This window comes from Coturnix japonica, chromosome 11 (assembly GCF_054131305.1).
Source record: "Coturnix japonica strain WE chromosome 11, WE-NBRP24, whole genome shotgun sequence".
In the NCBI taxonomy this organism is placed as follows: domain Eukaryota; kingdom Metazoa; phylum Chordata; class Aves; order Galliformes; family Phasianidae; genus Coturnix; species Coturnix japonica.
The window spans coordinates 20820884-20841874 of record NC_140673.1 but is presented as its reverse complement, the minus strand read 5'-3'; the positions used below and the strand labels follow the sequence as shown (position 1 = coordinate 20841874).

The 20991-nt window shown below is 47.5% G+C and overlaps 3 protein-coding genes across 13 annotated transcripts in view; 2 read left to right on the top strand and 1 right to left on the bottom strand.

Annotated features, from left to right (window-relative positions):
* GPBP1L1 (GC-rich promoter binding protein 1 like 1) overlaps positions 1-7417 on the top strand; it is a 29656-nt gene extending 22239 nt beyond the window's left edge. For both annotated transcript variants that reach the window (XM_015870293.3, XM_015870294.3), the window contains 5 exons: positions 1002-1142; positions 4250-4408; positions 5100-5224; positions 6120-6222; positions 6454-7417. In XM_015870293.3, coding sequence (XP_015725779.1) covers positions 1002-1142; positions 4250-4408; positions 5100-5224; positions 6120-6222; positions 6454-6600 — 675 coding nt within the window. In that variant the 3' untranslated portion in view covers positions 6601-7417. The remainder of the gene's footprint in view (positions 1-1001; positions 1143-4249; positions 4409-5099; positions 5225-6119; positions 6223-6453) is intronic.
* A 695-nt stretch (positions 7418-8112) lies between these two features.
* On the top strand, positions 8113-10849 carry CCDC17 (coiled-coil domain containing 17). Of its 4 annotated transcripts, none has more exons than XM_032446389.2 (9): positions 8397-8705; positions 8806-8991; positions 9093-9207; positions 9276-9378; positions 9453-9512; positions 9583-9860; positions 9939-10099; positions 10278-10424; positions 10711-10849. In XM_032446389.2, exons 1-8 carry the CDS (start codon positions 8547-8549, stop codon positions 10392-10394), a joined length of 1179 nt encoding a protein of 392 aa, XP_032302280.2. In that variant the 5' UTR covers positions 8397-8546; the 3' UTR covers positions 10395-10424; positions 10711-10849. The 4 variants fall into 4 exon arrangements, with proteins under 4 accessions (XP_085367736.1, XP_032302280.2, XP_032302279.2 ...); XM_032446388.2 differs by lacking the exon at positions 10711-10849 and adding an exon at positions 10577-10709; XM_015870292.3 differs by lacking the exon at positions 10711-10849 and having other exon boundaries at positions 10278-10709.
* Positions 10850-10959: 110 nt separating this feature from the next.
* On the bottom strand, positions 10960-20686 carry NASP (nuclear autoantigenic sperm protein). 7 transcript variants are annotated; one of them, XM_015870284.3, is made up of 15 exons: positions 20528-20686; positions 19861-19911; positions 19639-19749; positions 19078-19158; positions 18470-18567; positions 16915-17769; positions 15065-15147; positions 14669-14745; positions 14473-14546; positions 13741-13929; positions 13343-13509; positions 12909-12962; positions 12742-12813; positions 11649-11780; positions 10960-11126 (listed from the first exon to the last, which is right to left on the bottom strand). In XM_015870284.3, the coding sequence occupies exons 1-15, from the start codon at positions 20581-20583 to the stop codon at positions 11073-11075; spliced, it is 2154 nt and encodes a 717-aa protein (XP_015725770.2). In that variant the 5' UTR covers positions 20584-20686; the 3' UTR covers positions 10960-11072. The 7 variants fall into 7 exon arrangements, with proteins under 7 accessions (XP_015725770.2, XP_032302277.2, XP_085367715.1 ...); XM_032446386.2 differs by lacking the exon at positions 11649-11780; XM_085511589.1 differs by lacking the exon at positions 16915-17769.
* Positions 20687-20991: the final 305 nt, after the last annotated feature.

Sequence of the window (20991 nt, the reverse complement as noted above, 5' to 3'; positions counted from 1 at the left end):
GCGCTGTAGACTACTTCTAAAGTTGGTGTGGAAGGCTATTAATGAGAATGGAATGATGGTCTCCTCTGGTGATGCATTTATTTTAAAAGGAATAAAATAGCCCAATGGAGAGAGAGATCATAGTGAAATTATGGCTTCTGCTTTCATTGCTCACGGATACAAGATCTATTTAATGTCAGATACAGCTTAATCACACCATGCATGAATTATTTTGCTATCAAGTTGGCTTCAGAAACACAATTGTTCAAAGGAACTGTTATGCCTTAATGCTTTGACAAATGTATTTTTTACACTGCCTGATTCGAGTCCTTTGTTAGCGTTACTGTAATAAAAGCTGCCACTTCAGTGTTTGTCCTTGGCTGACGAGACAGGCCCAAGAACAAAATTCCAAGTAACAAAGTGTTATCTTGAAGGCTTTGCTTTTCAGCCAGACTGCCATTGTATCTAAGGGACATTGCAGAGAGTATCCAGAGCAAAACAGTAGGTAGGTACAGTGCTCATCCACTGCATTAAACTGCCAATTTTCTATTACTTTTATTGGCTAAATCAGTGCAGTGATGGACACTTCCAGAGCCCTAAGGAAATTTACATTCTCGGCTTGGACAGAAAGATTCCTTGAGGTGCTGCTTTCTTGCACAGGGGAAGTTCCTGTCAAGTGAGGCAGAACTTTTCTGTGTGACGAACAGCATTCCTATATGAAACATGGGTTTAATTGGGATCTTTGTTTCCTATCTGATGCTAGCTGCAAGATGCACTGATTCTCTCAGTGGTGATTCCAGTTGATGAAGAGCAGTGCTGGATTTTCTCCTTAGGCTCCAACTGCATTTTCTTATTAGGGGGTCATGCCTGTGAAGCAGAACTTGCTGTGCCTTGGAGGAAACAGGAGATGATAATGGGGAAAAATAATGTATTTAGAGGTGAACTGTTTTTGCTTTTCTGCTTGCAACCAACCCATTGTAGTGTCTTACCACTTCTTGTCTTTTGTGTTCTTTTCAACATAGCCAAGTCCATGGAAAGCCAACAGAAATGAACACAAGCCAGGCTCGCTTTCCTCCAGCCGTGACTCTGCCTTTACCAGTCCAGTGTCTGTAACCAAACCAGCGGTACTGGCAAGTGGCTCAGTCCTCACCTCTCCCAAAGAGGTAAGAAATGGGGTTTGGGTGTAAGAAAGGAATTTTATCACTGTCACCTACTGTAGCTTCAACAAAATAAAATCTTTCCTGCATGTGATACCTAGCTTTGTACCCCTGAATTATGTCTCACTTGTACATTCTTAGCACATCTTTAGTGCATCTTTGATGCTCTCAAGTGATCTGGTTGTAAAGCTGTTGCCATTAGCATTTACCCAAACATACTAGAATTTCTTCCCAATTTAAAAATGAAAAACCTCATACTTAATAGCCTTGTGTTGTTAGACACGCATGGACTTGCAGGACTGCAGATACCAAGAAAAGATGTGCACTGAAAGATAGGCTGATTCCCATGCTGTTCTTAAGTACTTTATAGGAAAAGAAAGTGAAAGTGATCTGCCTTGCTTCTTTTCTGTAGGAAAACAACAGCACAAGCAATGAGCTCTGAGGGGTTCAGCTTCATGCCTGTTTTTAGTGTTGGTAGGAGGTAATCTGCTGAGGATAAGGCTGGCTTACCTCCATTTCTGGTCTGTGTGTTTCTGATGTGTGGAGAGAATCTCCAAATGTAAATTACTTAACACTTCACTGGTAACTGTGACTTGATGTGTTTTGGCCAACATTCCTGTGGTTCACTTCATAGCCTGTACACAGTCATTAAAAGCATTAGTTAAAAAGCCAGCATCTGTCACTTGGAGAACTAGATCTGGAGCTGCATCCCTTCTCCTTACCTTTTGTCTGTCTTTAGACTGAGTCCTTTGTACTACTGACAGTCTTCCTTTTTGTGTAAAACGGTGAAGTACAGACACCTTTACAATATAAATATGTAAGCTATATCGGCTTTTACCTCAAGGTAAAGATACCAATGGAACATGTGCTTTATATCATACAGTAGTAACACAAGTAGTCTGGCTATGTTTTTCTTTTCCTCTAAGTTGTGGCTGAAACTTCAGTCAGCAAAGCTGTCGGATTCTTTTCTGACAGGAGTGTAGGGCAGCTGGGCTTTTTGTCAGAGGCAGCAATGCTTCGTTTAATACTCTGTTACCAGCATCAGTCAACTAAACAGAAAGTGCTTAAATTCCTCCCAGCTAAAGCTGAACACTTGCAATATGTTTTTCTCTGAATCTATTGGAGACTGGCAGTATGGAAACTCAGGGCCATGGCCAGCAAGTAATATGGTAATCCCAGCTCTGCGGGACTACTACAGTCTCTGCCCTTTTACTTCTGAGACAGAGATACAAGTCTTGTAAACAATGTCTTGTAAACTAAAAGATACTGCGTAGCACTGGCACTGTATCTTAGCCAGTCCAAGACAAACAAATTCAAGATTCAGTCTGAAATCCTAAAATAGCATGGGATGACTTTTTCTATGAGTAATTGCCCCTGTTCATTGGCTGATGTCCGAACAAGCCTGATGTTATGAATTGTTCTCAGAGTATCTGAGAGATGCCTTGATATTTCATTCAAATGGCTAAACCTACCTTTAAAAAAGATGCCAAAAACCAACTATTTGTATTACTTTACATAACGGTCTCTTCTAGTATTATAAAGCCTTCTAGAGAAAGTAATGAATAAAATGAGAACAGAAATGAATTTGTTCCTTTTCAGTAATCTTATTTCTTGCAGAAAGCTCAAGCGCTTCCAGCAGAGTACTCAGGATTACCCACAGATAGCTGGTTTTCATTCTCCTATGTTCACTGTTGCCTTCTGTCACTTGCAGTCAAACTAATTACCATGTTGAGAGCTTTAAGTACTACAGCAGCTTCTTATCCTAACATTCAGTCATTTGTCTTTTACCATTGTTGGTTTGTTCAATACAGTGTTGAATAGGGCAAAATCTGAGAAGGCTATCTGAGAAAAGTGAGGCATTATGAGCAGCACACACTTCTCTCAAAGCCATCATTGCACACCAGTGTTTCATGTGCAACAGGCATGAGAAATACAAGCAGCTGTTGCTGCCTGGTTATGTTTGCTAAATATTTTAGTTCCCTTGATCTTTGCTCGGAGCACCATGTGGTATGATAACAACACTTCTTTATAAAGGAGATTTATTTTTGAGAGCCTGGGTTTACAACCCTCCCACACTAGTTAAAGGAGGGGAAAAAAAAAGGGAGGGGAGAAGCTACGTGCTTTAGGAAATGGTACTGGTTTTTTAATTGAGAAAAAGGTAAAAATCAAAGCCAGTAAGTAAAGAATGTCTCTGTATATGATATTCTAGTGTTGGGTATCCACACAAGTAGCTGAGTTCCTCACCTTAGAGTAGCCAGCCGTGAAGACTGTATATGAGCAGAAGATTAGGATACTGGGATGTTTCTCATGACGTTTTAGATTTCCTGTGCAAAAATGACAAAACATAAAATTGAAAGCTCAGCTCATCTTGGTTATTGCTGCTTAAATTGCACTGCTGTTGCTGCCAGTGTGCGAACTGTTGTGCCTGGTGCAAAGATTGAAGGTAGTTAAGGAAGCAAAACATTGTGGAAGAGCACGTGAGATTACCTTGGGTTCAAGAATTCAGCTGAGCGGATTTCCTGCAGGTGAAGGGCCGTCCGTGCCTGGCCATGCACAGAACCATCATAGGCAGGAGTCAGCAGCGTGCTCTCCAGGGGAGGAGGCAGAGGCTGTGGCTGTTTAATGTCCAGTTGGTTAAAGATGTGCCACTCCCTGAAAAGAGATTCCCAGCCCAAACCTTAATGTCAGGGTAGAGGCAGCCAGGATGCCTTAAAACACAGTTTTGAACAGAGCCCAAGCTCCCTGGTTTTATAATCTTTGTGGACTGAGTCTTACATGCAGCTCTCTGCCCACATTTTCTGTTGTAGTCTCCTCTTACATGGGAGAGTTATGTTGCCAAGGAACAAAATAAATGTATTCTTGGCCACGTTGACACCTAGGGAAAGGAAAAATAAAATAGAGTTGGTAGTGATAGTTGGGAGCATAATGTGCTGATAAGGGAAGAACTGGGTATACAACACCAGTCACTATTTTGATGGACATCTAAGATTTCCTAAGGAGTTAAGAGCTAGTCCAGGAACTGATGAGCATTCAATAGTAGAGATCCTGAAAAGGGCCCGATCTTTATAAGAGTGTACTTTTTAAAGTTTCCTTATTCTGCTTCCTTTGTCTAGAGTCCTTCCAGCACCACCCCTCCTATCGAGATCTGCTCTTCACGCTTGACAAAGCTGATGCGTCGCACCACTGATAAAAAGAGCGAATTCCTGAAGGCACTGAAAGATGATAGGAATGGGGAGATAACAGAGAGCAGAGAATGTGACAAGCTGGATGATGTAAGATCACTGTCCTTAATGATCACTGTTTTGAAGGAGTTGGGCACTGAAAAAAGCTGTATATGTAATTCAGGCTGTGGGCGTGGAAATGAATGACTTCCCTTGGTCTGACACACATGCCAGCAGAGGTAGTGAGCAGCACTGTGATGAAAGGAGATGCATAACAGATGAAATGCTAAAGGATAAGTAATAAATGAGGTGGAAGGGAAGGTGTGACAGGTTGAAGGTAATCTGGGTCTTTGTAAGAGTTCTCTAAGGGATGGAACAATGCTGTCTTTGATTTCAAACTTGATGTCAAACTACATTCACAGGAAGGTTGGATTCAGTGCTTGTACAAATGTGTAGCATAGAGGCTTAAGCCTCAGGCTTGGACCAGAATCCTAAATGTGAAGGTCTGTGGCTTACTATGTATGTAAACAGTATCCTTAAGAGTGGATGTGGAGGCACTGATGATGGCTTTGCAGTGTCAGCACTTACTCCCCTGGCATCAAAGTGCAGTCCACCAAAATGCCACCCATGTCCTGTTACCTTGTCACAGCTAGGTAGAAGCTGCTTTCAGGTCACTGTCAGTCCAGGCTCTGTTGAAAGCCTTGACTCAAAAGGTCTTGGTTTACTCCCAGGAGCAGAAACTTGAACTTGGAAGTGTGATATCATCGTATTCTTTGCACACTTTGCTTTTATTTTTCTTTAGATGGAGAGCAACAGCACACCAGAACCAAAGGAAAACTGGGAAGAGAATTGCCATCAAAATGGCCTTTCTCTCCCTTTGCCAGAGGAGGGGGAAAACCTCTCTCATTCATTGGAAGCAGAACACAGGTAAGGCAGTAGCCAAGTAATGTCTGGAGTAAAAGAGAGCGAGTCCTCTGACTGTGCAAGAAGGAAACTATTTCAGAGAACTTTCTGGGAAGTACACAAAGCTGAACTGGAGGTGTGGGTTCCATTTCTATTTGCTGGAGTGGGTGGTGGAGTCTTCAAGTAAAACAAACACTGATGACAGCTGAGCCAAGACCTTGCCAAGGTCTGTAATTAAATTCCTGCACTTCCCTGGTGCCACATCCTTGTGCGTTAATGCTGCCTAGAGATTTACCTGCCCACATGGTGAGGCAACACAAACCTAGTGTCGTTACAATGAATTTATTACTGCGTATCGTATCCTGAAGGTGGTGATCTGGGTTATGAATCGGATACTGCAGGCTCATACATACTGGTTTCGCTCTGTCTACCCTCGGAATACTCTTGTGCTGCTTTAAATTCTGTAAAGGTAGCAGACAATTAAGAAAATTCTTACTTTAGATCTCAGTTTGTATCTTCCTTCAGTGAGTGAGTGGCCTGTGAGCATCTGCTGTGTAAGCGGATGGTAACTTTTAGAGATCCTGAGCTGAGGAGCTGGTTTGCCTCACGTCCTCCTTCAGTGTCCTTGGGTAGGATTTCAGAACTGTTTGGTTGCTTTTTTATCCTTCTGCCAGACCAGTCATTTACCCACTGTATGGAAATGCTGATGATTAAATATTTGTAGAAGACATTGAGTAAGAAAAATATTGGGTAATCACTAAACATTAAGTGGTCTGTAATGGAAAAGATTCCCTGTTGAATTCAAAGTAATTTAGTATAAAACCTTGTGCTTCGTGGACAAACTATTCTCACCTTTGCCTTTGTTCCATTGCTTTAATTCCTGTGCCTTTTTTTTTTTGTGTGTGTGTGTGTGAATCAGGTTATTGAAAGAAATGGGATGGCAGGAATATCCTGAAAATGATGAGAATTACCTTCCCCTCACAGAGGATGAGCTCAAAGAGTTCCAAATTAAATCAGAGCAGGTATGTTTGTAACTCTTGCCATTTATGCATCAGCCTTGCCATTTGTGCAATGCCCAGGGTGCTCTAGAAGACTTAGAGCAGAAACAAAACTGGATTGTAGTTGATGACTGTCCGTTATCCATATAGAGCACACGTACATACAAGTGAGCTCAGGACCGATGCCCACAGGTGATTAGTGACAGTTACTCTCTATACTTGTGCTTATTTTAAAACATACTTTCATTCCCACAGCGAAGAAGAAACGGATTTGGGAAGAACGGATTTCTTCAGGGCCGCGGCTCCAGCCTGTTGTTCCACTGGAGAAGCACTTTTAAGACAAAGATTGAGGACTCGGAAACAGAAACTAGTAGCAGCGAGACTTCAGATGACGATGCCTGAGAGAGGGCACAAGAGAATTAAAATAAATAAAACCAACCCAATAAACTCAGTTCATAGTTCAACACGTGTTTGGGGTTGTATAAACTAAACAGAGTTTATTCTGTCTCCAGTCTGTTCAGTTTTTTTCTTCTGTTGTTACTTCATGCACAAGGGAAATAATTGTATCCCAAAGAAGAGAGAAATTGGCTTCTTTAGCTTTTTCTTTTGGTTTTGCCCTAATGCTTAATAGAAGTTTGTGCAGCTAGCAAGTTTTTGACAGGAATCCCTTGTGGGGCAGTGCACAAGTTCAGTCTGGTAAGCAGGATACGAGTGGCTGACTGATCTTTGCAACAGCAAGCTTCTAACAGCGCCGCTGCATTACACAATGCCGTGCGGTAACGACGTGCTAAAACAATCATTGTCAATGACAAAAAAAAAATATGGCTATTGAAGTTCTAATTATGTTAAATTAATGCTAATAACATGAATTTTTTTTATTTTATTTTATTTTTTTTGTGGTTTTTTTTTTGGCGGCTCGGGGAGCTTCATCACTTAACCAGGCGTTTGTGGTTTTCTTCTTTTTTTTTGGGTACAGCTGTAAAATATTTGGATATAGGAATTGTTTGTGTTCTTCTTCTTGCAGCCTTGATATTCAGGGTGGATTGTAAAATAGAAATTTTTTGTGAGATTTCAAAGATTAAGATTATTTTGATAACATTATTTACAGATTTAAAAGAGAAAAAAAAAAGTGACTATCACATTGAGTCTGTATGAGGGGGAAAAACTACTGCATCAAAAATAACTAACTTGGAATAAATATTTTGCATCAGTTTGCCAATTCTAATTGTCTTTCTTATGTAAAGAAAAGCTTTCCTCTCAAGGGATGTGCAACGTTGGGGTTCCAATAGCGCTGGGGATAAAGAGCTGCTTCTCCCACTGTGTTTTATCCACTTGGCAAACATTGCTGTAGTGCTGGGACTGCAGGAGCTGAACTCGGCCTTTACAAAGGGAGAAGGGAGAGAACAGTGGAGAGATGACAGCCACTGTTGGTTGGTTTGGTTGGTCTTTATTTTTTTTTGTTTTGGTTGTTTTTTTTGCTTTTTTCTTGCTTTTTTTTTTTTAAGAAATTAAAGAAAATCATTGGAATTATCTCCCACTCAAGCAGTTTCCTTTTATTTTCCTCTTCATCCGAAATAGTGGAGCTCGACCGGTCGGTGTCACTGCCTGTTCCTGGTGCAATGCTGCTGTCTGTGTTCACAACGTGGCAAGGGAATGTCTGAATCCAAAGCTGTTTTCATTGAAATCTTTTTTAAAGAAAGAAAAAAAAAATCATGAAAACATTTCTATTAGATTAAAAAGGATTTTACAAACAACTCAGGTGTGGCCTAAGCTATGTCAGTGTCCGTTCAGGGGCGGAAGGCAGCTGGGTGTCGGTGTGGGGTTGTGCCTCAGAGCTGGAGCTGGGCGCTGCAGGGCAGCACGGCGTGGTGTGAGCGGGGTGATGTGGAAGTGCCTTGGGCACAGAGCCGTGCTGAGCAGCTGTGTATGGCAGCACTGTGGGGTCCTGTGTGAGAACGGGCCGGGCCGCCCCTCAGCCCAGCACCTGCCTGAGCGCTGCGGGCACAGGTGAAGCGATGAGGCGCTCCCGCCTCACAGCCCTGTCCGAAATGGCGGGCGGGGCTCGTGAGGCGGAACGCGGCCTCCACAGGAAGCCCCGACCCGGGGACACCGCGAAGAGACTCGGCCGGGACCGCAGGAGCGCTGCGGGGAGCTGAGAGGAGCTGAGCTGTGGAGGTGAGCGAGGGCCGGGAGGCGGCCCACACAGCGGGCTGTGCGAATGGGGCGGAGCGGGGCGCGGCGCCTATAGCAACAGCGGCCGCAAACACCGCCGGAGCGTCCCGGAGCGGGGCGGGCAGCGCGGAGGAGCCGGGCCGGGCTGACGGGCACGGGCGTTCTGCGGGAACCCGATGGCGGCTGCCGGAGCCTTCGCCTGTCCCCGCTGCCGCTTGGCCTTCGGCTCCTTGGCGCTGCTCAGGGCGCACCGAGAGCGGTTCTGCATCGGGGCCCCGGCGGGCGGCGGGACCGGGGAGGAGCCGGGAAGGGCGGCGGGACGGCGGGAGCGAGCGGTAACGCGGGACGGGTCCGCGGGACGAGGACGTGGAGCCCCAGCAGCCGCAGCATGTCCGCGTGCTGCTGAGCGATTCCCATCCCGTTCGCCTCTTCAAGGTCACGATGTCCCAGCACGAGGATCAGCCCAAGCGACGCCATGTGCTCCTGCTCTCCGGGCTCCCTCGGTCCCCTCTGGGACGTGAGGGCCCGGGCCGAGCCCGTGGGGCGCCCCTGGGTGACATCCTCACACCCCGTGAGCGGGCGCTGCTCCGTGCCCCTGCTGTCAGCCGGCCGGCACAGCGGGTGAGAGCACCCCACAGCCCCGCCCACCTGCAGCACAGTGCGGGGTCACTGCCGGCCCTGTGGGCTCGGCCCCCACTGCCACGGCTGCCCCTGTGCCCCAGGGAGAGCCCAGCCCACCGCGGGGGGACCCACGAGTCCCGGAGCTGCTGGAGGCTCATCAGCGCCACGTGGCTGAAATCCGGGCCAGGACCCAGCAGCTGGAGCAGCAGAGAGAGCGTAGGAACCAACACAGGGTGCGGGGTGAGGGTTGTGGTTCTGGAGTGACCCAGCTGCACGTCCCGCAGAGCTGAGCCGGCGCCTGGCATTGCTGTGCAACAAGCGACTGTCACCAGAAATGAACCGAGTCACGGAGGTGCCGTCAGACAGAGCTGGACACCAGCACCAAGGGTGAGCCCTGCTGCAGGCTGCAAAGAAAGGGGCCCTTTGCCCACTGGACCCCAATTTGCCCATATCCTCCCCAGGGCTGCCATCTACCTCGACACCCTCCTGCCACCCTCCGGGCCGCTGGCAGCTGAGGCCAGGTGAGAATTGAGGGCGGATGGGAGCCCAGCACAGCCTCAGCCACCAGGGCTCATGCCAGCATCATGGCAGGGCACTGCGGCTCTCCTACCTGCGGGCTGGTGGCCACGATGAAGCCACCCTGGCACAGCTGTTAGACCTCCAGCTGGAGGCCACGGCACTGGAGAAAAGGGCTGCACAGAACATGAGTAAGAACCAGCCCCAGCACAGAGCCCAGGGACAGGACCCCATTGCTGTTGAGGCAGCACGGGGCCTGGATGCGGCGCTGATGGCTGTGGAGATGGAGAACCAAAGGCTTGAGGGTGAGCTCCTGGCACTGAAGGTCCGGAGAGAGATGCGAGCTGATGTCGGTGGGTGACCGGGAAATGGAGCGATGCCCATTTGTCTGTGAGGTGGCAGCCGAGTGTGTCCGAGCTGTTGTTCCCCAGGATCGCTGGCAGCCCAGCAGCGTGCAGAGGAGCTGGCTCAGCTGCAGACAAAGATGGAGATTCTGCTGCGACGCCAAGCAGAGGGGACGGGGCCGCGTCTGCCCCCTGCCGTCCTCCCACCGCCCGTGGCCCCTCCGCTCTCCCCAGCCTTCGCTCTAGCGGTGAGTCCGGTCCTGGGGTTGCAGGGGTATCTCTCACCTTGGGAGGGGCTTTCTAGGGTGCTGACTTGGTACTTGCTCCCTGGCTGCAGCGGAACGCATTCCCTCTAAGCGCCAAACTGCAAGTGATTTACTTTGTGTTGCTAACACTCCCATTAAAGCTGCCTTTTTCTTTCCCCAGGATCCACTGAGGCCGACCCCGAGGACAGGAAGCCCCACAGCCTCCAGCCACCCACTGGTGCCCTCCAGCCTCCCCAGCATTCCCTTCGGAGCCCTGGATGACCCCCCTCCTACTTAGGAGGCACCAGCTCAGCACAGAAGCCTTAAGGTGAGGCCCAGGAGGAGCTGTGCCCTGTTCCATAGCTCTGGCAACATGGGAGCTGCTCACCCCAACTTTTAGATAAGGGACTTATTTCTGTGACCGAGCACATAAGTGCATCATCACATTCTTTCCCCTTTCCCTACTGCTCATTCTATTAGACACTTCTCAAGGTACATTTAGGAAAAGCTTGACAGAAGGCTCAAACTAGGGAGCAGCAAAATCCATGGCAAGATGTTCTCTATCATCCTGGAGCCCATGTGATGAGTGTGTAATAAATGGCTTCTATTTGCAGCTCTTCAGCTCCTGGCCTTTTTCAGTGTATGGACTGGCAAGTGCCATGTTTGCAGTCACATCATACAGAACAGAGCTGTACTATTGCTCTGCAGGAGCCACATAAGCCCTGATTACACCACTGCAGCACACAGGAGCAGTATCACACCACAGTAACTGGTCAGAGAGATGCTAACAGCCTTGTCTCACCTGCAGCAGGAGAGCAGAGAGGAAGGAGCCTGAGAGAGAAACAGGGACAGAACAAGGAATGTTTGCTTACAATCTTTATTGAAGTCATACAAAAGTTGCCAAAAAGTGAAAAAATACACTATATACAAAACCATTTTCCTTTGAAGGAGATGAGTGTCCAAAGCTAAAGAATTATCATACTGTGCTTTCAACTGCAGCCCCTGGTTCTGCTTGTGGCCTTTTCTCTGTCTAGAAGAAAAGAGAAGTATTTGATGTTTATAAAACCAAGCCCTGCGCTACAGCATCAACTCATGCAGCAGTTTCTCTCATTTCAAGACATAACCATGCATGCTTTGCTCATCTCTGGAGCCCAGAACTACTCTGAAACAGTAACAAACGTAGGCCAGGTTAAGAACTTTAAAACCTTTAAGCATCCTATTACAGAAATGCTCTGGAGAAGGGCTTTGTGCTGTTGTTCAACCCAACTCAGACATGCACAGCCCAGCATATATTTCTGTCCCCCCACTTTGGCTGTGGGGGTCACAGCTGGAATCTCCCCAGCTCACTCAGCATCAGACACTTCAATACAACATCTCAATACAATATGCAGCCTGGCAGCTCAGGAATATTCCCCATCTTGTGGGAAGCCTGTGAAGGCCAACAGGTAACAAAGCCAGTATGTGAACAACACACAAAACCATGCCTTGAACAGACGGGGAAGGAAAAATATACATAAATGCATATGCACAGAGTCCTGACTCAACTGCCCACCTCCTCTTCCATTTTTTCTGCAACCTCATTTCCACTGGGGGCAGCATCACCACCACCACCATTGACAGCCGGTTCTGCTTTAGATTTCTTAGCTTCATTGTCTCCCTGGTGGGTCTCCTCCTCTGGTTTCCTCTGAAGACAAAATTGTTTAGTCTTCACTAAGTAGAAATAGCAGTTCCAAGTATTTTTAGAAAGTCAGCATCTAGATGTCATTGTACATTACTTATTTAAGCTCTACTTGCCAGGTTCAAGAACTTAAAAGTGTTAGGATTTAACCAAAGCTCTTAAGCACAAACATCTCAGTCAAAGTATAACCAGAAAGATTAGGCAACTGCCAGTAACTACTGTGCTGAGTTATCCTTACAGTTTGGCAGGGGAATGGGTTACTGTTGAGCTAAGTAATACCATCTAGGTGAATAGATGGTATTTACAGTCATCTATGTGAAGCAGATCAAAGCTGCTACTAACAAACTTGAACTCAAAGCAGCCAGCATAACACAGGGCAGGCTGTGCCATAACAGATGTAATATAAAAACTAAGATTCCATACAGGATGATTAGCAATATGAGCAATTCTAGAAAAAAACAATACCTTTAAAGGAACCTTATGTCCAATATATCCCATTCTCTTAGTGAGACAAGCTTAGCATGGCTACACACTAGAACTGGCTTTGCTGTTTTTCAAGTCTGATTCTCCATTTCCACTTGGAAAGAAGGGAACCCAACACAGCCTGGTTGTTTTCATTGTTATTTCTGAATATCTCTAGGCTGCCCTGCTCCTCCTGCAGATTCTCAAGAGAGCAGGGCATTTGCTCAGGGAACATCTCCCAGAAGGCAAACAAACCAGCCCTGCAGCTGCATCAGTGTGGGTCAGGCACGGTGCTGAACCATCACCAACACATCTGGAGGCTGGATGGTTCCCAGACTCATTACCTCCCAGTGGAAAGGAGTTTTAACACACTATTTCTGTTACTATTTTTAAGTGTTCTTCCAGGCATCATAGAAAAAGCTCTACGCCAAGAAATCCAACAGTAGAGGGTAAAACAACAATACTCTGACAAACTGTTTATTCTGTTAGTGACTGCTGGACTCACCTTTTTCCTGACCAGGTGAGAGATGTCTGTAACACACTGAGATGCTCCATCAGCTGCTTTTCTTACTGGAATCTATTAAGAAACAAACACTGACGTGTCAATAACAGCAAACCATAATCCTTAAAGCAGACACGAATTTTCTCAACAACTTTCTCTGTCCAACTTACTGTAGAAACAGAGCCGCTGCCTTCGCTTTGTGCAAAACCAGATGTAGTTCCAACCTAGAAAAGCAGAAGAAATAGTTAATGAGCACAGTCATCTATTCACAAAAGGCCAATACACAGTTTAGGAAGAGGCAGAAAATCCAACCGTGTCTTACTGCATTCTGCTTCTACGCTTACATATAGGAGAGACAGAAGAAAAGCTCATGTGGTGATGTAACACTCTCTTAAGTCTCTCATTTGACTTAGTGCTCAGAAGCTTAACAAATTCAAGTTCAGGTTGGAACAGTTAATTTCAGTATACCCGCTATTAACCCTTAGATTTTAACTGCCTAAGTTAACTTTCTGCTCTTTATGAAGTCTGAGCTTCTCCCATTACTGGTTTACTTCAAGCCTCACAACAAATGTTTGGGTCAAAGGAAAATGCAGGATGCACTAACCAGAGTTGCCTTCAATGCCAGCTCAGCTACCCTTGCACTCTTTTGAGACTCCTTTGAATCCTCTATTTTTTCTTTGATTTCAGGGAGAAGTCCCTTCAGTTCTTCAATCTCCTTCTCATCTTCAGGGGACCCGCTTTCCGCCTTCTTTATTCGTTCAGTGAGCATTGCTAGAATGACAAAGTTATCGTGGCAAAAAAAAGCCTCAAGGCAAAGTAGCTGCCTCATTACAAACACCACAGAGGCAAGCGCCCACCAACAGATGCTGTTTTGACAACTCTGATGTCAGTACAGGCTGTTAGCAAACATTTGCATTGCAAACTGGTCTTGGGGCAATATAAAGTTAGTGTTGATCCACGACAGCTATTGAGTTAGCGAGGCAATTTTAGTGCTCTGCTTACCCATTCTCTTGTCAATGACTTCCATGGATTTACCAAACTGCAGAACTGCCTCATCAAACTGGCTGTTGTAGTGGTAGGCCAGTGCCAGCTGGTAGTGGCTTTCAGCCAGCAGGCGGTCATGAGCTTCCAGGTATTTCTGCTGCAGGGCCAGACAGGCTTGAAACTCCTCTATAGCTTGCACGTAGTTCTCTGTAGAAGCCAGCCATAAGGTCTTTACAAATAACACATTTTACATATTCCATCTTACATAGTCTGAAAACAGAACTATTACTGATACAGATTGAGCTCAGTAACAGGATGCTTTCCTGTCATCAAGGGTCAGCACTCACAGCCCAACACTGCTCCGGGTCCACTTCCCCTCCTCCTCTCAAGAGGGCTTTGTGTATTTACAACACTGTAACCTAAGGATGCTTTCCCAATTTCTGAAGCTAATCAAATCTCTATGAAACAACTCTGTGTCCTGCTCTAAACTGACAGTACACCAGTTCTAACACAAAGCTTTCTTTTGCTGCTCTTGGGAGGGGTTCAGCCTTTTTAAGGAACTTCATTGGTTCCTCCATTAAGAAGTTTATCCTATGGTTGTACTGTTATATAATTAGACAAACTTGTTTTGATTTTCAACCCCTCCCCAACCTTTTCAGCCTTAAATCACCTCTATTCATTTTTTAGTATGAAATAAAACATGGCAAGACTTAACTTAGCAGTTCATACACAACAATTAGCACTACTTACCAGATTCAATGCTAACTTCTCCTAGCTTTAGATGAGCCTGAGCTGCGTGAAGCTGAGCTTCTTTTGTTTCTTGCCTAAATCAAGGGGGAAAAAAAGCTGTTTTCAAGTCTTTGAAATACACAGCGTTATGCCTCCACCACCTCCCAACTCAGGGAGCTTCTCTAGCAAACATTCAAATCACAGCCTCAGATTTTACCTCTTATAGATGACTTTGGCCAACTCCAGCATGTCCCAGGCCAGCTCAAGATTGCCAATTTCCTCCTCCTCACTTTCCTGTAAAACCAGAAATGCATAAAATATGAAGCCATTTGGATACCTGTCACATTAAACAACCTTATGCTTTTAAACAGCGTTCCCAAGGAGTACATTTTGACCAAGGGATGAATGCTTTGCTACTCGAAGGAAGAACATGTATGCCTATAAGGCACTGATGCCCCTCCATTAGGCAACATTGGTTTCACTGCACAGAACTAACTTCCTGTACAGGAATAAACAAAATACAAGTGAACTTTCAAAAGCTTAAAGATATTCATGTGACATTTAGACAGACCTTGCATTCAATAGCACCAACATCAGAGCTCAGCAACCTAACCTTGTCTTCCACTGCCAATTCATTCTCCTTATCATCTTCAGCTTTATCATTTTCTTTGTCTTCCTCTTCAGATTCTTCTGTTTCTGTGAGGAAAGCAAGATGAATGAGAATGCTCGTTACTGTGTCGCATCACATGGAGCCAGGCAGAATATTTGACCCAGCCCTTACCCTTCCAGTGAGAGGTTAGAAGTGTGATTAAGGAGAGCACAGGTAAAATTACTCACAGCAGCAGCCATCTTGCTGAAAACATCAGGCACTGTAAACTAAGGTAGTTCCAGGCAACCTCAGTTTACATTTTAAAATGTAACTTCATAATGGCAGCATGGAAACTTAGCTAGAATTGTTCCCACTAACACACTGTGAATCCCCACTGAACACGTGGAATCCCAAGCAGCCATAGAGGCACTGGTCAGTTGTTGGAACTCCATGCTACAGATAACAAGCATTTTCAGCAAGATAACTAGCAAGCTGCATACAGATAAGACTGCTCCTGAATTTGAGTTCCTCACTTCAGATATTCACAACATTACCAATGAACCTGCTGTCATACAGTGCTATTTGACTTGTGATATTGTGCAAGTTTTGCATCATCTGCTCTACTGGTAGATTTTTGAGGTGTGCAGGTAAGGAATCTGATTACTTTAACAACTCCTAATTACTGTGACTTCAGCTTCAAGTCAACCAACTCAGACTGTGACCACTGACTAATTCTAGGACAACAGGAGCTTGTTGTGGTGACTAGAAAACCCATGAGCTGCTCAGTCCGACTGCCAACACCAGCCAAAGAGCACCAAAATAATTAAGTATATGGACAGCCTGATCAAATCTAAAACAGAACAGCTGCTGTCAGTGCACCAGATTAAGATGTTCAAGGGTGTCCTCATAACAACAAGAGTCTGAGCAAAAGAAAGCAGCATGTACATAAGCAGTCCTTCATAGGATAAAGAAGAGTGGGTAACTGTTCTCAGTTTATGTTCAGTCACACTCTGGTCAGACACCTTCCCAGGCAGCTGCTTCATTACTGTGCTCACTGTGCTGAGCAGTACAAGTCCTCCCAGTATCCAGAACTATTTGATCTGAAGACTTGCCTCTCCTCAACAAGGCTCTTCCTGTGCAGCTGAGCTACTGACAAGCCAAGTTTCTATTAGCAGAATATTGATGAACTTGTCCAGCAGAAATCCACAGCCTACTAAGGCCATGCACATACAACTACAGCAAAGCACATAGGTTTTACCAGGCGACTTTAACGTAACCTTGCAAAAAGCCATAATGAAGCAGGGAAGCAGAATGGCAGAAAAAGCAGGGAGCTCCAAAACTGCGCTAGATGGAAGCAATAAGCCTGCATTCATCAGCCAAATTCTCACTTTTGATTACTGCTAGGAAGACTCAAACAGAAAATTACTCCCTGCCTTCTGGAAAGCTAATTTATCACTTTATTATAAATTCAGCAGTTCTTATTTTTCTGCACCACTGTTTTAAAGTACAGTTATAACCAGAGGCAACTCGTGATTTAAGTTATTTGAAGGTTAGTGCGTTAAACCCAAATGCATGCAAGTGAACATCCATTCAGTATTCTCCACCAGCTGAGCCTTTACTTACGCATTTCACAGGGCTGTAAGTTTGCTTTAAAGATTTGCTTTGCAGTTAGTTAAGCGTTAGTCTAAAGAAACTGAGACTATTCTCTAGTTCTTGAAACTTTACTGAAGCCAGTTACTTGGATGTAAAATCCTTCTAAACCCCATTTTTCCTCATTTTAAGGCAAACAGAAAATCCTGAATGGAACACTTTACCCACTGTTAGCCAAATCCAGCAAGTCAGCCACCCACAAGTACTTTTCTCCTCACTGTTACCTTCTCCCTCTTCCATCTGGTCATCTTTCTCTTCTTTTTCTACCTTAGCACCTTCACTCTCTTCCATCTGGTCATCTTTCTTTTCCTCTTTCTCTACCTTAGCAGCCACTTCAGTCTTTTCTCCTGTATCATTAGCTGGATCTTCACCCACTGCAGACACTGGTTCTTTTGAGGAATCCACCTCTTTGGATTCATCTGGTTTCTGTTCTGGAGCTGTCTCCACTGACTCCTTCTCCTCCACCTTCTTTTCAACTGCTTCTGCTTGTTCTTCCGCAGCTTCTTTCTGCTCTGCCACGGCTGCTGCCTGCCCTTCTGCTGTCCCTTCTTGTGACACTGCCTTCTCCTCTGCCTGCCCTTCTACAGACTCTCCCTTTTCCACAGCTGTCTCAGTTTCCGTTGTTCCTGCTGTCTGCTCTCCTGCCCCTCCTTTCTTTTCTGCCGGTGCTTCTGCAGCTTCGTTCTCTTCCACAGCTGCCTTCACCTGCTCATCCAACACCTCCTTTGTGCTGTTCCTGCCCTCGGTTGCCTCTGCTTCTTCATGCTTTGTGTCCTGCTCTTTCTCCACTGCCTCCTCTTCCACAACTGCTGCTTCTGCATTCTTTTCCACAGCTGTCTGCTGGTCGTGCTCTTCCGAATTTACTTTCTCCACAGAAGTCTCTGTCTTCTCTGCAGACCCTTCAAGCTTTACCTCCACATCTGTAACTGTTTCTTCTTTTGGCTTTTCTTCTGTAACATCTTCCATTTCAACATCCTCTCCTTTGATTTCCTTCTCAGTTAGCACTGGAGACTTCTTCACCTCTTCTTCTTCCCCCATGGCATTATATACCTGTTCTCTTAACTCCTCCCTTGCTTCTTCTACATGATTGAGGAAGCATAAACATTTCTTCGAGTTTAGTGATAAAGACATTAACGGGCAATGATAACACCACCCTCCGACCCTCCAGTGTTGGTTTCTCATTAGGTTAGATGGCATTCCATTCCTAAAAGCTCTTTTTTTTTCAGAACACAAGGAATTTGGATGCAACCAACGTAACTCAAACTAAGCAAACCCCTTTCCCAGACCGCATTATTGCAAGCAGCTGCTCAAGCAGTGTGTGCAGTTTGCGCTAGCGAGTTTAGTCGCAGCTAAGCAAGAGATGCCAGTGTTTTAATGGTCTGGATTACAGGAATTCCTGCATTATCTCCAGCTGCCCAGTACAAAGCAAGTATCGTTCCTGGACTTTTTCAATACTGACCTGTCCTGCTACACACACTGTACTGCTACAAGGTTACAAAGCAGTTCAAGTTGACCCTAAAGCTTAAGAAAGCAAGCTTGAATGCAGCGTTTTAGAACACAAGACATCTGGTGACCCTGGCACATGCTTAAGCAATAAGTTCACTGCAGGAGTGGGTTTTTTTTTCATCTTTAGGCAAGATAAGAACAACAAAAAAGTCCATTTTGGCTGCAGAAGTTCCAACAGAATGATACTGACTACCCAGGACACCAAAGCACCAACTTTGACCAGTTTTCTTGTCTAACTTGTACCTCTATGACACAGCCGACAGCTTTACATACCATCAACAGCTGGCAATGCGGAATTATCTTCAGCTTTTTCTCCTTCCTCTTCAACCTGCACCCCTTCTAAGGCATTTCCCAGCACACCATTTTCCATTCTAAAAGAAACGAGAGATCATTATCACTTGGCTCTCATAACTACATCGCTTTAACTGTGGAAGCTGCACCACCACATCACGTTCCAACCAACATAACCCTGCCCACCAAGGGACAAAGCCCTGCCGCCCCAGCCAGGCTCTGGGTACCCAAGTGTTGTGTCAGCAAAGCACATAACAGGTGCTTAGAAGGTGAAGCTGTTTTACTATGTCCGTACTTTTCTGGAGGAAAACATCATTTGTTTACTGCTTCCTAGAAGAGCACTGCTATTAAGAAGCACTGCTTAAAAAGCAGAGAACAAACCACAGCATGTTATCAGATCCCAAAGCAGCACAGCTGTTTTCTTCCAGAGCATCATTCCTAACCCCATCTTTCATTCTCAGTTACGGAGCTTTAAACCAGTCACTTCAGGAAGGAGCCTACAGTCACTGCTCAGCTACAGCCCAACCCCCTGAAGGAAGCACACTGTGCATTCAAGGACAGGGACAGTAAACAAGCAGCCATTAATGTACCTTGCCAACTCCAGGAGCGATTTTCCGTAATAAAAGAAAGCTTCTGCACACTCATCCGCCGTCTCACCGTACTTTTTACCCCTGGAAAAGTAACAAAGCATTAGTTGCCCGTGCGGCATTCAGAGTGTTTGATACCTGAGCTTTACAGACAGAAGCTCCTGGGCAGGAAGCAGCAGTTTCACTCAGCACAGTGAAGGAGAGATGAAAGCCCCCCTTGCTTACATAGAGTAGAGCTGGATGATCTCAGAAGCGTCCAGCAAAGCAAATTAATTAAGAATCCATTAAGTATCACCCTCAGAAACAGACCGAGCCCAGCAAGCATTGAGCAAGTAACACAACCCCATCACTGCTGTGCTCTGTTCACATGGAAGAGCTGTGCAAGGAGGAGAAAAGCATCAGATTCCCTTTCCTCCCTCAAGGTCTGAATGACAGCACGGCACACACCGGGATGCTGCCCTGACCTTCAGCTCACTTGTAAACGCCGTGCTCAGCTCAGCACTGTGATGAGCTCAGCCTCCCCATGCACACAGCAGTGCGATGAGCCCTGCTGGGCACACTTACAACAAGCTGGCAGCCTCCTGGAACGCGTTGACGGCGGCCGGGACGTTCCCCATGACCAGGTGCTTCTGTCCCAGCCCCAGCAGCTTCTTGGATTCCGCGTCCACGTCCATGCTGCAAAAAGGAGCCGAACGCGGAGCGATGAGAGCTCCGTGATTAGGGGCCGCTCCACGCGGGGCGCGGAGCTCGGCGGGGCCGCGAGCACAGCCCCAAACGGGGCCTCACCTGGCCGTGCTGTCCGCGGACGTGGAGGGGGCGGCCGGGTCCTGTTCCATCCTGCGGGCAGGGCGAGCCGTCAGCGGGACGGGACAAGGCGGGGACAAGGCAGGGCCGAGCCCGGAGCGGCGCCGGCGGCCGCGGCTGGGCCGGAACCGGGCCGGGAATGGGCCGGTATCGTGCCGTGATGGTGCCGGCAGGTGCCGCTGTCCCGGCGCGCCGCCCCGCGCAGACAATGGGCGCTTCCCGCCTTCCCGCCGCCCCGCCCCCACAGTTGGCGCCAAACCGCACGGCGGCTCCTGACGGGCTGAGGGCGCCGCGTCACGTGACCGCGCCCTCCCGCCCCGCCCGGCGGCGTCGGCCGCCCCCAATAAAGATGGCAGCCCCGCGCAGCGGTCACGTGGTGGCTCCGCGCGAGCAGAGCGGGCCCAGCTGGTCCCGGCGGAGCGGGGCGGCACGGCACGGAGCACAGGAGGGGGGGCGGCGGGAGGAAGGCGGGATGAAGACGGCCGGCACCACCGGCACCACGACCCTCCCCGCCGCGGGGTGCCCGCCCGCACGGAGCCGAAGCGGCCCCTTCCCCCTTTTCCCATTTCCCCTTCCCCCTTTCCCCTTTTCCTTCCCCCTCGCCGCCCGCCTCGCCGCGCCCAGGCCTCCCCGCCCCGCCCCGCCCTACCTCTCCCGGGCGGCCGACGCGGGCTGAGCGCAGCGAGCAGCGGCCGCAGATTGCATGGAACCCGCGGGAACGAGGGGCGGCGGTGGCGGCAGAGTGCAGCCCCCGGCCCGTCCGGCCGCCTATATACCGCCCAGATACCCCCAGGACACGCCCCGGCCCGCCTGGCGGCGCGCGCACAACGTGTAGAGACTACCGCTCCCAGCGTGCCGCGCGGCCGCGCTCCGCGGGACTCTTAGGGCGCCGCCGCGCGGGGGCTGCTGGGAACTGTAGTCTCAGGGGTGAGTCGCCGCCGCCGGGCCGCGCGGTGCGCTGGGAAGTGTAGTGCGGAGGGGGGGAGAGACCGGAAGTAACGATCCGGCGGGAAATGGCGCTGCGGGCAGCGCCGCAAGGCATGATGGGAAATGTAGGCTGTGAGGGAGAGAGCGGCCACCACAGAACGGCGGCACAACAGCCCTGCACACAGC